The sequence below is a fragment of the Limanda limanda genome, chromosome 20, assembly GCF_963576545.1.
Source record: "Limanda limanda chromosome 20, fLimLim1.1, whole genome shotgun sequence".
Classification (NCBI taxonomy): Eukaryota; Metazoa; Chordata; class Actinopteri; order Pleuronectiformes; family Pleuronectidae; genus Limanda; species Limanda limanda.
Window position 1 is genome coordinate 2,795,852 of NC_083655.1, and position 24,999 is coordinate 2,820,850.

General features: G+C 43.7%; 1 protein-coding gene across 1 annotated transcript in view; it reads left to right on the top strand.

The window, feature by feature from the left end:
* Window positions 1-2,415: 2,415 nt before the first annotated feature.
* LOC133026922 (dipeptidyl aminopeptidase-like protein 6) overlaps window positions 2,416-24,999 on the top strand; it is a 118,123-nt gene continuing 95,539 nt past the window's right edge. The window contains exon 1 of the mRNA XM_061093907.1: window positions 2,416-2,580. Coding sequence (XP_060949890.1) covers window positions 2,416-2,580 — 165 coding nt within the window. The remainder of the gene's footprint in view (window positions 2,581-24,999) is intronic.

Sequence of the window (24,999 nt, forward strand, 5' to 3'; positions counted from 1 at the left end):
TTAATATCCAGCTTGAAAATGTCCCACGTATCGTCTCCACTTCTAAACGCACAGCTCCTGCACCCTCAGGATCCCTCTCAGTTTGTCAAACCTTGCTGCTCTGCCTTCCTCTCTCCCTCTAATCACATCACTACAGTGCCTGAAAATTGAATTTCAGTTCTGGGTCCTGTGCCAGAGCCTGAGATGGATGTGATGTGCCAAAACACATGGAAGCCTGTTTTTTCGGTTCCTTTTATGAAACCTCTCTTGGAAATCGATGGTAAAACATTTTGCAGGCGCATGGCAGAGCTCTGTATATGTGGGTCTGCAGCTCGGCAATCAAGTTGTGCAGCGCAGGGTGTGTTTTTAATCTTGGAAGATTAAAAACACACCCTGCAGACTTCTTTCAGGAGTTTGTCGTAATTGACGAGTAAATCTGAACAGATGTTGGGGGGGTAGGTTCGCTCTGAGTACACAGGAGGAGGATGTCTGTGACTCATGAGGCATTAAGCTTCTCCCATAGAAGTTCCAGCTACTTGTCTGGTACGTAGGCTGTGATGAAGTCGCAGAGTGCTCGAGTTGTTAGAAACACAGAGGGAGGAGTTCTGTTTCCTGTGAGGAAGAACAAGAGCAAATCAAATGACAGATCCTGGGTCTGTTGTGAGGAAAGTAACGATTCCCTCTGGTTTGCTAATGAAGTTAGACGATGCTGTGTCTGGACTCGGCTCCGTCCTTTAGAAACTATTGGTGGAACGTCTGGTGACTCAGATTTAACTGCTCTTCTTCCCCGACTCATTCTGTCGAGATGAACAAGATGATGAATCAATAAGATGATGAAGAGCATCTATTTTGATAATCAAGTCATAACTTCCTTGTTCTCAGATGTGATATTTCACTTCTTTTCTTCCTCATACATGATTGTAAAATGAATATCTATCTGATATTGGTTGTCGAGGGTAAAAGGTCACATGTTTTGGGCCGAACCTGAAATATGTTCACACCAGTTTCGACATAAATGTTACACAAACGTCTAAAAGGTCTTGTAGGGTCACAATATGGAGCAACAACACTTTTCTGCTATTATATTGGTATAATTACTATCATATATAAATATTTATTATGTTATATTATATACTATATATACTGTACTATTTTTATATACTGTCTAACAATAACATTACCATCATATCATCAGTACTATTACCATCATCTTGCCACTGCACCTTATCTACCTATTTATCTTGTGTTTCTGTTTTTATTCTTTCTACCTCAATATTTTTTATTTTATTGTATTGTATTGTATTTTATTGTATTCAAATATCTATCTATCTATCTATCTATCTATCTATCTATCTATCTATCTATCTATCTATCTATCTATCTATCTATCTATCTATCTATCTATCTATCTATCTATCTATCTATCTATCTATCTATCTATCTATCTATCTATCTATCTATATCTTTCTGGACGTAGTTCAATTCTATAAATCAGGAAGTGGACAATATTAATGTGGGATCTCATAGAACAGGATCAAATGACTGGATTTTCTCATCATGGACAAACCTACAGAACAATCAAAAACTCAACTAATTTCTATCCTTTGGGCAATTTAATGTTTTTATCTTGTCTTAATCGCTTCTCTTTTTTTGTGTTTTCTTGTATTGGAATCTTTTTTTCATCGATTTGTTTTCTCAAAACGAAAACAAATGGAAACAAATCTCTGTAATTCTTCACCGTGTTGACGTCAGACGGATTAATTTCCTTATTCTATGATCCAGAAAAACCTTTCACCTTGACAACGTGCCCTGCCTTTCAACTTTCTCTCCTCCACATGGGGGCGCTCTTGCTCTCTGCACGACGCCTCCTCCACGGACCCGAATGGAGGTAAAGATGCAGGAGAAAAAAAGAACCATAAGAGACACTTGATTCTTCTCTGTCTCCATCTGCAAAGTCATGATAAGTTTCCAGCGCAAATCTCTCGATGTCTGATGCTTGAATGCTGCGCTGGGTCGTTTGGTGAATCCGCTTCTCTCTGCGCGTAAAGACAAAGAGCCGCTGGTTCCCTGGGTGTTAGACAGCGGTCACTTTCTGCTTCTACCACGGGGATGGAGATGAAGGGAGCCGGGTTCTGGATGAGCTTCCTCCGGCTGCTCGGGTCCGGATCGTGAGGCGGTGTGCGCAGCGTCCTGCAGGATCCGAACCGGTTCGGGTTTTTGTCTTTGTGCCAGTTACGCATCAACTTGGGGGAAAGTGAGGAAACTGCGTCGGTGCAGCATCGAGGCTGAAAGTACGTGATGTGAATCCTGAGCAGTTTTTTTTTTCCTCTTCCTCCAACCAGAGCTTCGTCTAATCGAATTACTGAAAAACTTGGACTTGACGGACTCGACAAGTTATCTTGGCTTTTTGCTTTTTAAAAAAAACGAATAGTCGACATGGCGTCCCTGTATCAGAGATTCACCGGGAGGATCAACACCAACACGTCCTTCCCCAGCCCCCCGGAGGCGAGTCACCTCCTCGGGCAAGGTGTGGAGGAGAGCCAGGGACCCCGGCCTCAGCTCCAGCATCCCACCCGGAGACACTGCGAGGAGGACGAGGATGTAAGAAACTCACCTTCACGTCTGGTTACATCATTAAATAGTTGTACGCTTTAAAAAAACACATGTAATCGACTTTAAAATGATTCGAAACATTGATTTTAGGGCCAAAAAGCTGAGTGTTGGTTCTAACTTCCCCCCCTCAGTCAGAGGCAGAGTTATCGAACTTGTGCGTCAAAGCCTCGATTGGTTGGCGTGTGCGTCAATAAACGATGCGTCAGCAGCGTCTGCTCCATGTCTAGTCCCTCAGTTAATCCCACAGATGACACGTCAGGAGGTTTGGACTCGACGTGCTATTCTTAGATTCTTAGAAAACATCTGCTTTTCCACGAGGCTGTGATATAAGTATTTATACAGCATTTCCTTCCGGTTGGTTTGATCCGTTGGAAGCAGATGCTGAGCTGAGCTGTTTGTTTACCACACACCACGACTTGTGTGCGGAGGGATTTCCATACATTCTACCAGGGGGGTCACCTTGGGTCTTTATTATGATGCTGTTACCGTAAAGGTGCAGATGTTTGAGGCTGTTTCCAGATGTTCAGCTCCAGACTCCCGGAGCTGTCCGCGGTGCTGAAACACAGACGTTTTAAAGAGGGGGCCTGTTTTACTCCAGTCACATAAAGTGTTCTGTTGTCTTCCTCATGAATCTATTTGCATTTCATGAAGACCTCGGTTAAGCTGTTATTCTGATAAATTGTCACCGTCCATGTGTGACCTTGGAATTAAATTCTGCTTTGAGTGAATTATGTGGTTTTGAGTTCTGAGCTTTCACTTCGTAGCTGACCAATCGGTAAAATCTGCACAATTACAAACACCCTATAGGAAATATACCTTTTTCACATGTGCTACTCTTAAGAGGTAGAGCGGGTCGTCCACTAGAAGCTCAGCAGTTCGATCCCAGTCGCCCCGGTTACGCGTGTCCAAGTCTCCTTGGGCAAGTTAGTGTTCAGCATCAAACTAAGAAAAACATCATTCTGTGATGATGTTGCTCCTTTAACCTTGATCACAAACCAGTCAGTTGACACCTAATGATTCATTTGGATTAATTTGTCACCTCAGTATTAATCATTCTGTGTGTTTCCATGTCCGAATCAACATTTATCCAAATATCTGTGTCTCAGGATTCATCTGCGATCTCGTGCTTCACACTCATGTGTCGGGCGCAGGTTGTTAAAACACAGGTTGAGGTGAGCATGAATATAACATGAGGTTGATTTATTGAGCGCTGGTCCCATGTCTTTGTGTTTGTTGGTGCAGAGAACTCCGACATCATCTGAAATCAATACAAACAGTGATGTAGTATTGTCCCTATTCATCAAGCTGAGAGCATGACAGTGCAGAGAAGAGCTTTGTCAGAGATAAAGACTTATTAATACAGGCCGGTGCAGTGATTACTGCAGGATGGAGAGATATACTGTAAATCCTGCTCTCTCCTTTCAATGGTGGGGTTTTTAAAGCTATTTATTTTCATACACTGTTAATTTCCACATTATATTCACTGTATCTCGCTCTCCTGTCCCAGTAGTTTTCTTTTGAATGTCAATCCGAGCTTTGGCGTCCGTCCAGCTGCGTGGCTTTAATGATTGAGTCTGGTGGAGGTGACATTTACATCCCACTGTGAAGATGAGAACTGGAGCCCACTGGGATGAAAAGCTCATCCACTGACTCCGACCCCCCACCAGCCCCGATCTGCCACTTCAAACCTGCCTCCACCTTTTGTCTCCTTCATACCTCTCCGTCACACGTGGCTGCTTCAGAGACATTAGATTGTGTTTCCTGAGAGAAGCTTCATTTAATCTCATTTTTGCTTCAGAAGCCTTGATTCCTGCATCGTATTGTCTCTTCTAGATGAATCCTTGCCTGTAGTGTTTGAGAGGCCGGGTACATTTCACTCTCTCTCTGTGTCTCCTTGGATAAAAAGTGTCAATCTAACACTTTAATTCTCGGGCTCCATGATCTCAACACCTCCTTTTTTCTTTCCGACACTTTCTCTCTGTCCTTGTTGCTCTGCCGTGTGATTCTCCTCCTCACATCCGACAATCGTACCGTCCAGAACACGACAAAGTGAGAGAGCACGTTAAAAAGTTTACTGTCCTGCTGAAGGTCACTTGGATATCGATGGACACCATCGCTGTGCCAGGTATCGACTGAGGGACCATGACTCTTCACAACCTATGGTTCCCAATGCGGGAGCTGAAGTACAGATAAAAATAGTCCATAACAAGTACAAGTCCTGTATCTAAACTCGTTCATACAGATCATATCATCCCTTAATGTTCCTAAGGAGTTACTTTACTTTGCAGTATTTACAGGGAGGTAGTTTAGGTTCTTGTCGTCTCTTCGTTGGTCGCAAGATAAAAATCTAAGCTTTAAAACTTAAAAGTCCTGCTCCACTAATCTGCCTATTTTTTTAACCTTCCTCTGATTTTGTCTTGATTGTGAAATATTAGGTCATTTACCTTCTGTCGGCCTTGAACAGCAACTTAAATGAAACCGTCTGAGCAACTTTGAGGATTAATCAACAATTTATGCAATATTTTATGGAACCTAGTGAGGTAGGAGTATAACACAGCATCAAATTATGATGCTGTATACTTCAAGTCATATAATAGGTTCCTTATCAGTGTTTGTTCTACATACGAGGACTGCAGATGGAGGAATTAGCCCCCCCTCAAATAGACGATGCATCTACAACAGCTCATTATTGCTTTTGTTTGGGATGAGCTTGACTTATTCTCCATTGCCGCCTAAATCCTTCTCTGTCAATACATTCGATTGTGATCTTAGTTTGAAAATCCTCTCTGATGATGATTCCCGGCTGGTGAAACAACTCATTACGATCTGATCAAACATGTTTTCATGTATTTCTTTGTTCCCGCAGCTTTCACTCTGTGTTATCTGCCTCTCGTCCGGGCGTTGGATTTTTACACATATCAACTTTCCCCGGCCGACTTTCACAATTAAACAGGGAATTTGAGGAGTTTAATATCCAGCATTGTTTTTGCCTTTCACCTTCCGCCGGTCCAGTCCACATGTCTAGTCTGTGATATTATGTGAAGCCTTCTTTGTTCCCTGCAGCTTCGTTATAAAGTGAGAAAGTACATGCAGCCTCACATTTCAGCCTCGCTAATTAGATTCCCTCTCCTGTGGCATTTAAAGAAGAGAGCAAACAGATAAAAAGCAGAACTGGATCCTTACATTCACCGTCAGAGCTTCGTCCCCGTGGTTGATTTTAGTTTTTCTCCACAGACCCTATTACAAGAGTAAACATCTCTGTTTGTGTGTCTGTCTGGTACGATCAGCGCATAATGAGACTCGGGAGATGTATGACAGAGATTCAAACCTTTACAGACACACAGAGGTGAGTTGGGTTTGTGCAATGTGTGTGTCTGTGTGTGTGTGGTTTAAGTCATATATTAGCCCAGTTTCACTTCTTTCTTAGCCTATCTCTTTGATTCTGGGCTCTAATGGCTTTGCCTCTGCACTTTGCATTAAGGGGGATGAGAAAAAAAAGGATAAATCCACACTCGCACTTTAAGTCACACAGTTTCTCCCTTTTGGTTTTATCTCTCTGTCAAACACACACACACACACACACACACACACACACACACACACACACACACACACACACACACACACACACACACACACACACACACACACACACACACACACACACACACACACAGAGACAAAAAGGATATTTTCCTGGTTATGGATTATGAGGCAGCCAAGCCCTGAAATGCACTTTTAATAAGCTGGCCAGTATCAGATTCATTTTTCTTTTATGATAACACGATGAGTAATAATGAACAATGAACAACAGTGGTGGAAAAAAGGAGTAAATATATATGGTATATAGTGGAATCTGCTTGTATACCCTTTCCCCTGCTGTCAGCGGGTATGGAGGTTATTTGGAGCATAATAGAGTTCTGACTAAGTCAAGGGAATCATTTTTTCCTCCTCACTGGGCAGATAACATTCAGTTTTATATTATCCAGTCCCAAGCTCATTATCTTTTTACTTATTTATATATTTACTGCACTTAAAAGATAAGCATAGTGACAGCTCTATACAACACTTATTCCTTTTCTACGACCATATCCAGCAACATAGGGTTTGGAATAATAATTATTTAACCTAAATCAATTTCTTCGACCAGGACTTTCAATACTGATATTAATGCCTTTTATTTATATACTGAAATATTCTATTCTAATTCATTCTGAAAGTCTGATGCTGTGATTCATTAGAATCTGTTGGATTAGTTCAGTTTGCATTGGACTCTCTGCTCTATTGTAACACACAGTGTGAATAAACCTGCTGCACCAGTGTTTAATACCAAGATCCACTACACACAACAGCATGACTAACAGATTCAGTAAGTACCCGGATCAGCACTTAGCCGTGGATGATCCATTTAATGAAGTACTGGATATGAGCGGCTGCGGTTTAGGAGGGAGAGTGGATCGTCCACTTCCTCAAGGTCGGTGGTTTGATCCCTGGCTCCTCCAGCGTGCTTGCTGAGGCGTCCTTGGGCAAGACGGGGACATGTGATGGCCGTGGCTCAGTGTGTGAGTGGGTGGATCAGACTGAGAAGCTCTATATACAAACAGCCCGTTAGCAGTAGCACATGTAAACAGTGTAACTTGAAAACCCCTCAAGATTCAAAGCTCATGAGTAATGAGATGAAGGTTTAAGTTTTATTATTTACTCATTAATAGAAGAATCAGACTCTCTGGTAGTTGGTAATTGAGTCTGAGACCAGATTGGTTTTCAAGGTAAAGTGATGTCAGGCCCCAGAGTAGATGTAACTTGACATAAAGCGTGTTCATCTTTTAGTTTCAGTCTGTGCTTTGCAGGAAACAACTTAGTGAGTGATAACACCTGACACCTGGTTTCCAGATGTGTTGTGTTACCAGATGGAGGCGACAGAACATGTTCACACACTTCAGTTTGCTCTCCGTTTGTGGAATGAAGAGAACAGTTCACAGTTTAGGTCGAGCGACGTGTATAAAAGCATCCGCTGTGTGTTTAGTGCAGAATAATGAGCTCCCACTCCTCTTAATTTACCTGATTACACACAGAGAATTCGCCGGCTTCTTGCTTTATTTGGTGTTGATTGGAAAATAGCAAGTGAGTGATGAATAATGGCACCGGTGGCAAAGGTAGAGAGAGTCATCCATCCACGCTCTCGACTCCTGGGGGGGCATCTGGAGACTTGTGTGTGTTTTTTTCTGATTCCTGCAGAACGGCTGAATGAGGGCCGGGGGAATAACTGGCACAGAGAACTTAACAAAAACCAGCCGAGTGTAATTGTTTCCTCTGGTTTCAAACCTTCACTTGATTACTGTCATGTTGTAAAATCCTCGGCGACGAGCCACTTTGACCTCTGGCTCGGTTATTTCACATCCGGCTAATTTCCCTCCTCCGTGAACAAACCCTCAGACGCTTCATGTTGATCGAACGTGACTCACCCACACGTGCACCGCTCTCCTCCGGCGATGAGTTATGCAGCCATCAGGGTGTGAATCGGCCGTATGGTTTATTTATCACACGGAAGCGCCTGCTAACCAAATCAGCTGCACATTAAGAGTCTGTGTGTGTGTGTGTGTAACTCGGCACCTCGTGCAAAGGCCTGTCCTTGCGGGGGGGCGGTCACGTGATGGGCTGTAATAGAGGGTGAAGGTGATTTTTAATGGGTTTGATCTCTATATATATATATATAATGTGTGCATCTATACATTTATAATGTATAGCAAAGAATCTAATTCTAAGAATCCCCATAGAATCTAAACCTTCCTTGAGTTTTTCCTCGAGGGATTTTCAAAGTAACAGCGTCGTCGAGTCTGACGGTTTCCAAACTGACAAATAAAGTAAATGTTGAACAGAAACATTATTTCCTCACCTTCTCTGTCTGTCAGAGTTTTGACAGGTGTCTCGGGAAACCTGTGTTTTGCAGAAACGGTGAAATGAATGCTCTGTTAACGCCGGATATATTGTAGGTAACTTGGAAAAAGGGACAATTCATCAATGTCTATCTACGCATTTATCTCGAGTGTGTAGCAAAGCATAGAAATAGTTAGGAAAGGAAAAATCTAAACTTTCTATGTTATTTCCTGGAGGGTTTTGCTAAATAATGACCGTTTGCATCAGAAGTGTCGTGTGTGACAGCTTCCAAAATAAAGGAAGAAGTAATTGTTGCAATTGTTGAACAAAAACATTATTTTTTGCATCCATCTCTATCTCCCAGACATTTGACATGTCCCCTGGAACCTGTGTTTTGCAGAAATTGTGAAATAAATGCTCTGCAAACACAGGTTAGAACTATTCATCAGAACCAAGGTGGCGTCTCGCGTCTCCCCGATGACGTCTGCGACTCTCTGGGCTGCATTCCTCCTTTGTGTCGCCGCTGCTCGTCTGGCAGCGAGCTGACGATAACAGATGGCGGGCATTAATAACCTCATCTCAGCATAAAACAAATTCATATCCGGCCTCTTCACGAGGCGTTTCCACCGCGGGGAGAAGCGGCGCGATGGAGGAGGACGGGGAGGCGGGAACCAAAAGGCTCCTGAGCTCCTCTCCCATTCCCTATCCATCTCTCTGACACAAACACACACAATCCACACAAACACACACAATCCACACGAGCACATGGGTCTTAAGAGCTGCGCTGCATTTCACTTTTATGGGTCAGAGAGCCGGAGTGCTGATTTAGTCGTTATTTATGACCGGCCGCAGTATTTCTTAGATTAGGGAGGAAACAGGAGAGAAGCAAATAACTCCCCAGCTCCTGCAAAAACAACAAGCGTGTGATTTATACCGAACTATGACAGATGTCGGATGCCAATATTGTCTTAGCAGGGGAGTCGACTGCTTTATGATGCAGTTTGCTGAAAATTCTTCCAAGGGCGACAAGTCGGGCGTCTTTACGAGTTTGCAAAAGTTTTTTATTTTTTGCTCCGGGGTCTAAATTTAGCCGGGAACGCATACGTCTGAAGTTTGTCTGTGAAGATCCTCAATCATCCAGTTCATGTTGTATTTTATAATGTTGTTCGCAGGTAACTGGACTCGCTCGAGGGGCTTTAAGATGCTTTAGCTCTCGTCCAAAAAGGGTTCTTCAAAGCAAAGAGGCTTTTCAGACGAGAGATTTTCGAGTATCTCAGGTTGTAATGCTCTTGAAATTCGACTTGTGCGGGTTTTGGTTTGGTCTTCAGAGGAGATTCTTGCATAAAACGATGTTTTTCCTAAGGTTTTCAATTCATAATGATAATTCTGTTTCTTGTAATTGGAAGAGAGCAGATCTCTCAGGCTCCTTAAGTCCAAAGACACAGTTCTTATAGTTTTTTGGACATATTACAGACTTTAAATCTTATATGTACCTGTTGAGATTAGTGTTAACGGCTCAGATGATTATAAATCTTTACATTTCAGACAGCTTCATCTTCTCCTTCAGGCTTGAGAGGTGAAGCCATCGGTTGAAGTGCTCCGGCTGCACCACTAGAGGCTCTCCTGTTCCTGTCTCACAGCGAGGTGGATCATTTCTGCGGCAAATGGCTGAACGGTCTCGCCGTGCGAGCAGAGCGTCTGATGGGACCGAGGGCCGGGCACACAGAGTGAGGTTAAATCAATGATACAGGGAGGATGAGGGATGATGAAAGCAGAGTACAGAGGCAGAGGGACGGAGGGAGGAAGGGACGGGGACGGACAAGATAAAGCATTTGCCTTAAAGGCAAAGAGGGGGCCGGCACAGAGAGACGCTTGATCAGAACCAGGGGTGGATAATTGAATAGTGAATTATATCATATAAGATGAAAAGTGTGTCTCAGGGACAATAGAGGGATCACAGCAGAGGCCTGATGGGTAAAAGTGAAGTCACCTGACTCGCTGCCTATGTGATAATTGGCTCAGTATAGAAATAGAACCAAGGCTTTGAATTGAAGGAAAAACCGAGTTATATAAACTGTAGCGTTCATCTATAGACGCTTTGTTTTCTCTTGATTTAATGCATTCGTATATTCAATATGTTTTTATGTTTGTTAGCAATTAGCATCAGCAGAAAACAGTGTGCGTTTGTTGTGGACGGGTTGAAAGCATCTTGGCGTCTCCCGGACTTTACAGGAAACATACAGAGAAACGAAGCATGATGGGAGATGAGATACTGGCAGCAGCAGAGGAAGCAGCGTCAATCGGCTAAAGCGCAACACAGAGTGTGAGAGCACATCAAGTCCACATGCATCAGGATCAAATTAGCACCAGTGTGAGAAGAAACAACTCTATTCAGCTCTCGTCCTCTCAAAGTGACACGTTGACTCCTCTGTATTGACTCTGCAGCCTTCAACTTATTCCAGTTCTGACACGTTCCTCTAAATCGTATGTGCATGTACATTTGATGGAGTGAAATTCTTTTCCATTATCTAAACCCCCAAATCCCGAGGGTCCTGGCTGGAGCTGGAGATGATCCCAGCAGACGGAGAATAGCACAGAGCTATAGAGACAAACAATCATACACCAGGCTCTCATCACACCCACGGGCGATTTGGAGTCTCCAATTAACCTGCGTGTGCTCGGACTGTGGGAGGAAGAGTCTGGAGACATTTTCTCCCACGCTGACACACGGAGAAAATGCAAAACTGCAAACAGGAAGACGGACGACGGCGAGGATCCACTCCCGCAAACGACCCATCGCTGTTTGGTGTGAGTTTCACGTGCAGCACATCCAGAGCCCGTCAGCTGTGAGAGCTGGAAGCACACGATGCAACGGGAGGATAATATCTCGGCTTTATGTCGGATCGTTACAGCTTAAATGATTAAATCCTTCTCTATCCAATAATGATGTTGCTAATAAGTCTGTGTGTTTAATTCAGCACATAAATCAAACTCATATTTATTCCACGAGACTCAGTAGGCAGAGTTTTCAGTTGCTGGAAATGACAGACACACAAGAATACACAACTTCTAACAGCGACCCACAAAACATCTGTTATTTCTGCACTTTCCAGAGAACAAAACATAATTTTCTGTTGTCTCTTCCAAACTTTGACTTTTCAGGTGTTTCTGGATTTTAAACAGCACCCCCGACATATTGCTCTCTGATGTAGAGATGGAGAAGGGGGGCCGCAGTTCAGAGGTGTGGTAGGAATAGGAAGTGGCGTGTCTCTGATTGTCGGGTTCCTCGGAGTTGAACATGACAGTTTTGTTTTCAGCCGCGGGAGAGAGAGAGAGAGAGAGAGAGAGAGGATTGTGATTTTGAATTATTAATGCACGAGCATGTGGAGAAACAAACTGTTAGCATCGTACAGGAGAGGATGTTGAGGCTGGATCTGAGAGTCGGGGAAATACTGTCGACAAGTTCCTTCTGCAGAATTATTGTTTGCATGTGCCCCCCCCCCGTGTTTGCGTGGGTTTTTCCTCGGGCGCTCCTGGGTCCTCTCACAGTCCAGAGACATGGAGGTTAATTGGAGACTGTAAAATGAACCGTAGGTGTGAATGAGATTTCGAATGCGGTTGTTTGGTTTAATTTCTCGTGGGAATTTCCCTTTTTTATGATCTGTTTATTTTCTGCTTTACTTTATTCCCTATATGATCCAGATTTCCATAAAAAAGAACGGTTTCTTATTCTCTCTCTATTTCTTCTCCTTCATGGATTAACAGCGGTTTGTTTTCATCCTCCTCCTTCTCCTCCCTCATCCTGCTTGTGCTAATTTGAAGAGTTCTCCTCCTCCTTTCGCTTCTCCTTCTCACAAACATCAGAATTAGACTCATCTGCTGGTTGTAATTCAGCTCCGCCCCTGATGACTCTGAGCAGAGATGAGAACGTGTCTGACAGTAAGCACCTGAAACAGAAGCCGAGCCCTGGAGGCAAATTTCCACTTCAGGTTTGAGATAATAAAGCAATAATCCAGTCAGATTTTATCGCAGCATCTCCATGTCTGTCCTTGTTAAAATGACTCCGGGCTATAAATAACGCTTCTCATATAATGGCCTTTCTCTGACAGGTAGCGCTGGTTAACAAACTTCATTTTCTCCCTGGATCCTGTGTCTGTATTTATCTTCACTGGGTTGATTTTGCTTCTGGAGTTCGTTACCCACTGGAATTGTCTTGCCTTCCTTCTCACTGACCTGTTGAGAGCGGCTGAAAAGAGCCAAGCCCCCAATCTCCACCGCCTCCTCTTCCCTTTCTCCTCTGATCTATTTCCTTTTTCCTTTTTCTCCCGGTCGCTCTTCTTCTTCTTGACCTTGTGTCCCGTTGAACGGTGTCGGCCCGCTGAAGCGAGTCTTTACATCAGCAGCCTTGTCTCTCCAGTCCCCGACACATGGCTCCGGTCATGGCTGCTCGGGCCGGGCGGCACATCTTTGTACCTCAGCTGAAATGAGCTGCGCTGACTGGAATGTCGATGTTTGAGGGGGGGTGCGGTTCAGTTTACAGCTACTTTGGCACCTGAAGCTCTTATTTAACTGTTGCTCCAGAGCCAGGGAACACATTCACTTCAGAGTGAGGCTGAAACACAGAGCTGACGTCAGGGTTTACTGGCTGGAGATGGGAAGTTGTTCATTGTCTTTGTAGCAAGGTGAAGAGTCGACAACATTTGATTTAATTTGACTTTGCTTCATCTAAACCTGCAGAAACAGAGGAAATGAGTTGTGTGAAATGTATTTCTCGTCACCTGATGGATGTTTTTTCCATTATTCACTCTTCTTTTAGCTCTATGTTGGGTCTCTACCAACTGCTGACGGGAATATCTGATGCTTGAGCGACCAAATGCTCCACTTTGATCATCAGCTCTTCTCTAACTGGGATCATCTGGAATGCACAGTGGGATTTAAGAGCCGTTAACACAGAAAACAGCTGCCTGCCGTTGTCAAGCATGATGCTGTGAGTGATAAGAATGAACCTCATCAACCAGAGAGACAGTTTCTTTCAGAGAGCTCTAACAGTATCTGATAAGTGAGGAAACAATACATTTAGAAGGGAATCACATTGACCTTCTGTTATAACGTTTGTGTTGAGTGAACTTTGCCTCTAAGTTCTCGTGGCGCAGCACGTCTCACTCGTGATGAAGCCGTTTATCACCCGCTGTCGTCTCTGCTCACAGACACACACACACGTTCGACTCGGTGGCAAAACAATGATGTGGTATTATTTTCACATTTTCCTCAGTCATACATCAAGATCTTATACGGCCTCTTAATAAAAATGGATTTTTCACGGCGTCACGTATATAAAACATCTGTTCCCCCCAAAACACGCGACCTGAAGACACCGAGGACACGTGTTGTACCTAACAATTGACTTCCACCCTTGTTTTTTTTTATTTGCTCGGGATCCATAGAGCCATTACGGGACAATGTGAGGCCGCGACTGGGCTCAGGATAAATGCACCTCCCTGTACGTGGGTGAAGAATTACTCTCAGATATGAACCGAGGGCGATGGAACAAATGTTCGTCTTTGTTTTCGGCCTCAGAATATTGCTTTTCCGCGGCTATGGAGCCGTTTGCTTTATTAGAAGAATAGAAGTGGAAAATAATCCGAGGGGACGGGAGACAGTATTGTGGATTTGGTTTATTTTCTGAAAAGGAATGAAAAGGAGAAGGTGGTTTATGACATATATATATATATATATATATATATATATATATATAGATGAAAAGCAGCAGAGAGACGGCTTGATTTGGCTCTGGAGGACAATGTACATCTACATAAGCATCTCCTCTCCGAGCTGACGCAGCTTTAAAGAGCTTCAGATGGAAAGAAATGAGATTAATTGTGCTGGTGACAGGTTTGTTTATGAAATTTTAATTGAAAATATACATCATTTAAGACATAATAACGGGGCAGAAATTGATAAGATGCAGATTGTTGCTGTGTGTTTTGCCCTCGGCACTCATGCAGGACCTATTAATAAATCACTGCTTAACGTGTACAAATCATAACAGATTATATGTTTGGCTTCTTGGCAAATAAGCAACATTGAGCTGTTTTCAGACCTTTGACATGTGGAGATTATCTCTGTTGTGTGTTAATAGAAACTAAAACTATTGTGTGTTAATAGAAAATTAAATAATTGCGTGTTAGAAACTGAAACGCTCACATGCTTGCTTTGATTTGTCGTGCTTTATTCTCACATGGGTTGATTTTGACATTGTTTGGACATTTTGTCTTTCCCAGAAAATATCTGACATCCAGCCCCTTCAGAACATATCCAGAAAGTATCCAGACTCCAATGCTTGTGTGAAAGCAGCTTGTCGTGCTCAAATGAATCCAGTGTTGAAAGTACAAGAGGATCCATTCCCACAAACGAGACAGTTATGAAAGTGACACGTCCTCCTTCTCTCCGTGCAGCACCGGGGGCACCGGGGGGGGGGACGAGGGTTTGTAAATGAGCTTTGTGGAGTCCGGGGCCGCGGGAGTTCGATCATTACACCACTGACGCTCTCGTGTGACGGGCGCTTGGCTTGTGTCAGCACAAACTACAAAGCAACTCACAAACACACACTCACACACACTCACACACTTCCAGCAGCACTTTGTCTTTTCATCCTCGATTTGGATCCGTGTTTGGCCGTGAGGACGCTGCTCCCTCATCAACTCTGATCTGACAGGAAGTGAAGTGCAGACAAGACGTTAACGACACCGTGCCGGGGCTGCGGCGTCTGTTCCTGCCGCGGCGCTGAGATCTCAGAGGCATCAACGTGTGTTCCGTCCGTCTCCTCCTCCTCCGAGACGGAAGGAAAGAAACACACCCGACTCCTCCCAGGGGCCACGGAGCCGAGCGCTCACTGGACCGTTCCACCAAAGTGCCTGACTCTTTCAAAAGTGTCACTTTCTAATGGTTTCCTATTCCTTCTCTCGTCCTCTCTCATTGAGCTCTCTCTCTCCTTGTCACACACCCAGGTATCAGCAGCCCCTCCCCCTCCTCCCTCCCTGCAGTAGTTTCTTTTTTGCTCTGTTTGATCCATTAGTGATCCATTCCAGGGCCTGTCAGCCATAAAGCAGTGGCAGAATGCAGCCGGCCTGGTTTATCTGTCACTGTTTGTCAGCCTGGCTCCGGCCGGTGAAAGGCTCTGGACGCGGCTGCACCACGAGCCTGAATTATGCACCAGATAGATAAATACTGTACTGTCCTGTATGTCAACGTGGAGATGATGGACAGGGCTTCAATTTGGTGCAAAAACGTGCTGGAGGTGCACTTTAGTTTTTTGTGGGGTAAAGAAAAGAGCAGACTTTCAGAAACGACGCATGGATAGAACAGGAGTTTCTACCTGCACCGATGTCACCTGATACAAAAACACACGGTGTTTAATGATAAGAAACTTCAGATGAACTCATGGGGATGAAGGTGAATTCACTGTGAATCTCCTGGAAAGACTTTTGGCTTCAGTTGCTGCTGTTCTGTAGGGGTGGGAATTGGCAAAAATGTGAGGATTCAATAGTATTGCGATATTTGGGCCACGATTCAACAGTATTGCGATTCTGCGATATATTGCGATACTGCAAGTATTGCGATTCGATTCTGCGATATATTGCGATTCATGTCCCCCATATTATTCAAAGGCATTACAAAAAATGAGGAAAATAAGACTGCTCAACTCACTTCAAATGTCACCTTTAATTCTGTGAACAACATTGTCCTTGAACATTCAGGACACAGGACCTTTATAAGCACATAACTTACAATTATTTAAATACAATACAGTAACATCAAGCAGACATAATAGAGTAACATAAACCTGAGAATAATCATATAAATAAGAGTAACCTAGAGCTTCAATCAAATTGAGAAAAATAAACAAATGTGTACTACTAGAGTCCAGTTGGCTGCAAGGTCATGACCCAAAATGTTAAATTCATTTGGGAATATTGGCATTTTTGTTCATAAAAAGGAGTTGGTCAACATGCTCAGATGTTAAAGTTCCTCTGGGCTGTTACAAATATAATTCTAAATAAATTATTAAAAAAAAAATACTTTGTGCTACTGTATTGATATAATCGCGGGCGCAAAATATCGCGATACTGAACAGAATCGATTTTTTCCCCCACCACTACTGTTCTGCAGAAGTTGCCCAGCCTCACTTCACTGTTTCATGTCCTCATTACCCAGGTGAAGAGTCTGTTTCCACATGTCTCCGGTGCCCTGGTGGGATTCAGCCGCTGCTCAGAGACCCGACTAATCCCAGCCGCTGCAGCAGTTCAGCTCCGACTGTAAGCAGATGTTTGCGAAGCTTTAGATTCCAGGTTGTAATCCTGACTGAGTCAATTTAACACGCGGCCTATTGTCAATTACAGCCGCTCGTTGCAGTGGTTTGACATTTGCTCGTAAACATTCCTAATGTTCTGTTTTGCCCTTTTTTCTTTCATTCTGCCCAAATTGAACTGTTTATCAGCAGAAGAGCACATTTTAAACAAATTGTTGCAGGCGTCTGAAAAAAAAAGTCAAATGTTTACCCTCCTCGACTCGACTGCTTTTACAGACATGATACAATTATCAGTTTGCAGTAATTATACCAAACCTCTTAACAACAGAAAACACATTTTTTTGCATGAAGTGTGTATTGTTGTTTGCAGGAGTCGCTTGGGGGGGGTCGTGGCGCTGCTGAAATATTCAAAATTCAAAGAAAGACCTGACACAGTGTTAATACATCATCGAGGCTGCGATGCATTCATCACGTCGAGTCTCTCTGCAATTCGACCGACAAGGTTTTGAACATCTGGGCGTCCAATGCAAATCAGACTGCTCTTAAATGAATGAATGTGTTGGGAGTTTAATTATGAACAATGATTCACATTCAATTGTTCACTCACTCACTCGCTGGTAAAGTCATTCACTCACTTCACAGGTGTGAACCACATGTGAGGATCCGACTCATCCGAGCGTCTCCTCCGCTCACGAGGTAAACGGCCTCATCTCTCCGGCAATTACAGGATGATCGCAGTGGACATCGAAAGAAGATTATTCAGATTTTATTGGTGCTGCCATCGTGAGAGATGACTTCCCCCGACAAGGCCTGAAATTGTTATTATTAAGTTCCTGCTGAGATTAATCACGTCTGCTGCAACCGGACGTTAAAAAAAACAGGATTTAATACCGAAAGTGTTGCTTCCATGTGGATGTTATCAGTTTGAGGTAATATTGGAAATAATGTTTTGAAATTCAAATTTAAATTTAGCATCGAGAATCCAGATAACCACTTAGTGTCGCTGATCTTGTTTTCTACCAACTGTTGTGTGGTTTGTAGGAAGATGAGCTTTTATTTGAGCTGTTACCTGTTTACACCGCTACGCACATGCTCAGTGAGCGTGAGTGGTCATGTGATATGAGTTCTTTCAGCATGCCTAGGACCAGGACTAAAACTGATACGGAGCCTGGAAGATGCTAGTTTGGTTCGAGCCTAAGATCGGCCTAGTTCGTCACCATCTTGTAAACTTGGATGTTTTGTGCGGCTGCAGTGAAGCAGAGCTGCAGCTGGGGTTGGTGCAACTAGAAATTCACAGAAAACCTGAAGCTGCTTCTCGCTCCTCGTGCCACTCGACACTCGCCTACACTCCCGACTGCAAGCTCATGATCTCAAAATCAGCCACTTACCTGCCACGCTGTAACTCTAATGGCTGAATAAACCGTTTAGCACTGATTGTTCCCCTCCGTGGCCTCTGGTGTGGAGGTGTTGAATTACCCCTGTTCACCCGGCATCACCTCGGTGCTCTCCCTCTGCATCTGGATCTCCAAACTTCTCTCCTTCATTAGTTTAAGCCGTCTAATTGTGGCGTTGTACCGATTAGAGGTGAGCGCCATGCAGCGATTTTTACGAGGACTCTCCGAGGCAGGAGAGTGAAAGCTGATCTTGGCCGGGACTGTCTCCGGACTCCATTAGAGACCGTTAATGTGCGGGCTTGGAGACAGAGGGACTGGCGGTTTGTTTGTGTTTGCTCACAGTTGCTGGGAAATACACAGAGTAATGGCTCTGGGTGTGGCAGCGTCTTCATAAAGTGGGAAAGGCTAGCGGGCTGTCAAATCAGAGAGTGGCTCGCCGGCGGTGGAGCTGTAACGTCCCCGGGACGGCGAGAGGCGAGTGCAGCAGAGAGCGAGAGGCTAACGAGCTGCCACCCCCGGCCTCAGGATGATGTTCGATCATTCGATGGGGACGTCGATGGGCCTTCGCCGGAAACCCTCCAGGGTGGAGACGGCCAAGAGATACTGGAGGGTGAGCCTGATGTTCAGTGATGGAACTGAGACGTTTTCTCTGTGTGTGTCTGTGTGTGTGTGTGTGTGTGTAGCTGCATGTGTGCTAGGGGGAATGCATTTTGTATGAAATGTGATGAGCATGTCAGAGAATATAAAGTGCATCGCTGTGAAAGAGCTTTGTGATTGATTGAAGGGTCACATCTCCGCTGGGGGCTTTTTACTGAACTTGCAGCACACGATTCAAACATCAAACACAAAGAAGCTTTGGATTCAAATTGAAAAGACGCACTCGCTCTCCGTTCACGTCTTCATCTCTTTACCTTCAGTAGGAGAACATCTCCCTCAAAGCTTCACTGTCCCGTCCCGTCTCTCTGATGAAGACGTGTCCCTATCGCTCGCAGCAGATCAGGGTAATGAGTCTGTAAAAGACCGACTTCCAGTCCCTTTGAAAAGCTGCTCTCAGGGAGAAGGATCAGGAAACGTATCCCTCAGATCCAGCTCGCCTCCCACAGGAGCTCGTCTGCAGCTCGGAACCTAAACGCTACCGAGGGCGCTCGGAGCGGCTGCTTGACTCGGTCAATACCGAGCCCCCCCCCCCCAGGACGGTGGCTCTGAGAGAGTAAAGACAAACTCTCTCTGTGCTCAGAGTCCAGCTGTGAATACAGATGTGCGAGGACTCGTCTGCTCGTCACAACGAAGATCTGGAGTTAAACCAGGAGCCTGATCCTCCGTCGTCTCCCCTGTTTCCTTTTCATCAGTCTCCCCATCACCCGGGAGTTTTCTCCTCACTTTAATCTCTCTCCCTCATCGTGTGTGCACAGGCTAAACTCTCCCCGGCTCGTACTGTCGACCTTTGCTCTCCACTGTTTGATCTCCAGCACGTAGACTCCCCCCCCCCCCACTTGACTCCACTCGGCTGAGTGTCAGTCTGAGCCGGTCGGAGCAGACTCACGGGCTCTGCCTCCCGGCTCTGAAGCCTTTAGCTCATTTCACACGCGCGCTGTTCACGTTCCTGTCGATTTCCAAATCTGAGGAGGGAGATTTTTATTTTATGAAATTGACCCTCATAGAACTGTGGACTATTTTCCGATGAGGTGATGAAAATACAATTAAAATCTCAACTTTACTCTAAGAATTGATGGTTGTATTCTGCTTTAATATGTAAGATAAGAGAATAAGATAATCTACAGGTAAATAATGCTGTTTCCTTTTATTAAATTAAAATTACTGTCTTTTAAATTCAAATTATAAAGTATTATTATATTATAAAGATATATATTCACCATCTTGTCTCTTGACAGTTTTTGTAAATAACTTAACCCTCATGCATTATTTCAGAATCCATTTTTCATCCTTCATAGTTCAGTCCGTTCTTCATGCCACATACTGTTTTGTATTTTTCTCCTTAAATAAATTGGTCGATTACACCCTGTCCGAGGTCTTGACTGTAAAATTGCTGAAGGATGTGAGAATCCATATAGAGATAACAAAGTCTGGTTAAGGATCTCAACGAGCTCTGATTATAGATTAGATTAGATTTCTTTATTTATCCACACAACGGGGAAATTCACTTGTTACAGCAAAATAAGAGAAAAACAGAATTTCAATAACAGTGCCGAAGCACAATAAAAAAGATCAAAATATATACACTTACTAAACTACACATAATGAGAGTACAGAAACAAAATCAAAAACAACCTGCAAAACAGACACTGTGCAAAAGCAGGTACTGGGCAGAAAGTGGAAAGTAAGTGGATGTGGATGTTCACAAGCTGCAGCGTCTCCGCCCGTCTCAGTCAATCCACCGCAACATTTCCTCTTCTTATCATCACACATTAACCTCCCGCTGTGAACATCTTCACAAGCAGAGGCTGTAATAGTCGGTGATTAGCAAAGTCCTTTCCTCTGTTGTCAGATCGAGTTTAAACTCCCGACGTGTTTGTAATTCGGAGGTTTCTGAAATGAAATCAGACAGGGATCTTGTTCTCTTGTATTTCGTAAAGTCAGCGAAGTCATCTGAGGGTCAGTGGAGTTTTCTTCTCGTAATCCTTCTTCCCTCATTCCCCGTCTAAGACAATCTTATGTTGTATTCAAAATCCAGCGGTTCCAGGGTCGTCCAAGTTCCATTCACAGAATTTGGCGCTTTCCCATCATAACGTCAAACCAGTCCGAGGCCATTTGGTTTCTGTGTGCGAGCCTCCGGCAGCTCCCTTCAGAAAGTAAAGCAGAAATGTTCTTTCTGTCCAGTGTGTCCATCAATATTTCTGTAACCTTGAAGATGTCAGCTCCCAGCATGAGAAACTGTGCTGGTTCAGAGTCAGTGTGCTGGTGAGATTAGATCCATTTGTCCTGAAACTGAAAGGTTTCTAGTTCAGTCCTGCTCACAGCAGCCAATCTGTGTCAATCAGGAGCTGGATCCTCGGAGGAGGACTTCTGGAAAAATACACTGTAGCAGAACCTTTTAAAAAGTCCTAGCTTCTTGTTTCATTTTGTCCAATTAGAGAAATAACTGGGTTTTCTTAAGATGCTTTCAGACATAGACTGGACTCTGGAGAACCCCTGGAGAACCTCCGGAGAACCTCTGGACATTCTTGTACGCAAATGTCCGAGTGAGATCCTCTGGACTTTCCTCGGAGTTTCTCCAGCCTCCAAGTAAAAACTCCTGAGAATGTGCCGATGTGAGAACACAGCAAAACAAATATCTCAAGATGAACAAGTGGTGCCATACATGAAGAAGACAAGGGGGTTAGAGCTGTCGTTCTCTAACCAGAAGATCGGTGGTTCGATCCCAGTCTTTCCCATCTGCATGTTCATGGGCAATAACCCCAAATTGCCCCTCATAGAAACAGTGCTGCCCGAAGACGTGTCCTTGGGGGTGAGAATATTTGGGCCGTTTCTGAGGGAATATTTCTCTTGAGTCTTCTGCACCAACTCTTTCCCTTCAGATAAAACATGAATAAAGTATTTTTCAGATATTCTGTAGCTTTGAAAAGCTGCAGTTTGGGGCCTTTTTTCCATTAGAGTATCACAGAGTAATATTCTGTCGGATAAACAACGTATTCTGCAGATGATCTGAGATCCACTGATTTGCATTTCCAACTTGTTTTCCAGCGTTTTCCCTGATGTGTGCGTTTTATGCACGGCTGCTCTCTGTAATTTGACGGCTGCAGAATGCCCGGCAGTCTACCTTGTACCTTGTCTTGTCTTTTTTCATCAGCTCATGAAACACGAACAATACAGTTTTCTTCTCCTCATTTATCACCCACCCCCCTCCTCCTTCTCCTCCTCTGCTCTCTTCCTCCCCCTTGCTCTCTTTCTCCATAACTCTCTCCATCTTTTTGTTGGAGCCGGCCGCTGGCAGGAAGGTATTATGTGTCTGATTGGAGGAAATCTGCAGCAAATGCCAGGGAGGTTTTCAGTTTCCTCCTTTTTTTTATCTGAGCTGGAGAACGAGAGTGTGGCTGTAAAACTGATATCACTGCACCAACCAGGAGGAGAGGAGCAGATGAACAAATACAACACACATCAGTTCATGGATCCTGGGTTCAACATCTTCTCGTACTTGTTTTAGATTTTCTCTTGTGGTTTGGCTGATCCCTCCTTCTGGCCTTTTTGATGCATTTACACCTTCCTGTGTAAATGGAATTACACCACCAACATGAATGTACCTATTTGTATAATTTAACGTGTTCTAGAAACATCCATCATGTTTCTGCTGTAAGATGTTGTCTTTTCCCTGTTTCGAGCCGAATGGCCGTAACTCCGCTGGGATCTGTCTTAGAATTTATGGCCGACATCGACATGGTGCTTTATAGCCTCATGCAGTATTTAAACACACTGTATATCCAACCTCACTCTGAGGTTATCGCCCGATAAGGAAACCCAGACCCATAAGACAGAGTCTGCGGTTATCGACGAAGCTGTAACGACGAGACAAACCTTTTAAGATTTCACCTTTTGGCTGCGTCGCTTGAATCTCTCTCTCTCTCTCTTTACCCGTAAGCATTTTGAATTCACGTCTAGTTTTTAAAAATGTACTTATACACCTGTGTGATTTTACTGCTTTCCTTGAATTGAAGTCACTAAAATCCACTTACTGCTGCTGTGAGATTACCAAAGGTCACCAGCTTTTCTCTGGAAATGTTGTGGTGAAGCATAATGGAGCAAAAAGTCCAACAAATACGAGCCAGTGCCTTTAAAACGTCCTGGACAAAGACCATAAACTCCAGTGAGTCATATGTTAAATTTGGCTTATGCATATTTCCCTCAGCACACAACAATATGAGTCATTTCAGACTCGCCCACCTGCTGTTCTCGGTGTATTTTCCCCCCAAATAACCTTTTCTCTCGTTCTCCAATTAATTCCAGTCTTTATATTTCGCTGCTGAGCTAATGTCAGGTAAAACAAGCTCCAGCTTGAGAAGCATGTTACGCTCCCTAAAGAGACTGAAAGGCTTTGGATGTGAAAAGTGTTGATTTTCATTATCGATCATTTGTGTTTATCACCAGGTTCCATCGTGTGAATGCAGCAGATTAAAGCCACACAGGCTAATATTGATCTGCTGGTTAACGTCATCTAATAAACATAAAAAAAAATAATCCAATAACCTGAAGGTTGCTGGTTCGATTCCCGGTTCCTCGAGTCTGAATGCTGAAGTGTCATTGGGCAAAGTGAACGGTGTGTGAGAGAAAACGTGTTGTGTATAGACATGATGTATAAATGGGAGAATGTGACTTGTTCTGTAAAGTGCTTTTTGGATATAATACATCATGTACCATTCTGATGCTATGTGTTCAAGGCTGAGTCTGTTAACTGATGAAATGTGATCTGTGAAAACCGATCTGTGTTCAGCTGGTAAGACCATCATCTAAAAGTGAGAGACGTGAAACAGCAAAGAGGAACCAGAGTGATCAGAACATCATGGTTCTTAAAATAACTTTGGTGATTTCCATTGTGAATTTGTACTATTTTAAACATTCTTTACATCCTCAACTTCCTAAACCTGCCGTTGAAGTAGTTTCACTTATTAAACCTGAATTAGTTTATGTTCCCTTGGACTGGTTAGTGATCTCGTGATGAAGACTAACGTGAAGAGATACAGGTTCGTGCTGCTGAGCTGCTGGGAGTGATACTGCAGTGTCGGATGGGAGATGAGGTGGATGAGGTGGATGAGGTGGATGGGGGGGGGTGTCTGAGTGAAGAATAGGATCAGTGCATCCCCCTTTATTATTCATGAGCTGGAGACTCTGGTCACTGCAGAGACATTTATCAGAGGGCATTAGAGGGCTTCTTCATCCTCCGAGCAGAGTCACGTGTGCTTGTAAAAAGCCGGTGAACAGACTCTTCAGAACAATGTTAGTGTCGGATTTTACATTCGTGAAATATGTTTCTGGCTCTGGGCTTTTCTCTGATGCTCTCGGCCACAATGAGGTTCTTCTCTTTCTTTGGCAATATAAGCCCTCATCCCCGTGTGATATCAAAACACAAGTCTTTGTGTATCTGCAGTATTTTGTTGCTCAGATCTGAAGAAACAGCTCAATATCTTCTCTTCATAGTTGCAGGGCAGAATTATTTTCACTATGGCAAAATCTATTCTAATATTTTGATGTTTAACAACTTTGTTGTTGGAAATTTCAAAGTCTGCTTTCATTCTTTGATTTGGTTTAAAATCAGCTCGGTTAGTTTCGGCTTGAAGTTAAAACAGGAAAGTGAGTGCCTCTGTTAAGGTTAGGGGACATTCGTCGTCATGGTTACAGTAGAATAAAAGTGTGTTGAAGGTAAAATAACAATAATTGAGCAGTCGTTCAAAGAAAGAAAAGAGAGCTGTGGGGTGGAAATGGAAAACAGTGGAGAGACTTTACTTACTGGTGTTCATTCGAAATCGACGTTCGTTTCAATCTGCAGAATATTATAGAAGTCGCGCTGAATCCAAGAATTATGAATCATGTCTGTGTGTTTGAAGGGTTATGAATCTGTTCTGCCTCTCAACTTGAGAATCTGGGGTCTGTTAAAGGTCAAAATCAGTTCCATCATGAGTTCCTAGAAGTTCAAGGTGGTATTTTAAATCAAATATTTAATTTCCAGTCAGATGAAAAGGAGATTAACAGCTAATCCTGACATTTGAAGAGCTGGTTATCAAACCAGGCTTTTAAAAATAGATTTCTGTTGTTGACTGCGTCCAAACAATAAACACCAGCAGCCTGATAACCATACATTTAAACACCAGCCTTGGACGG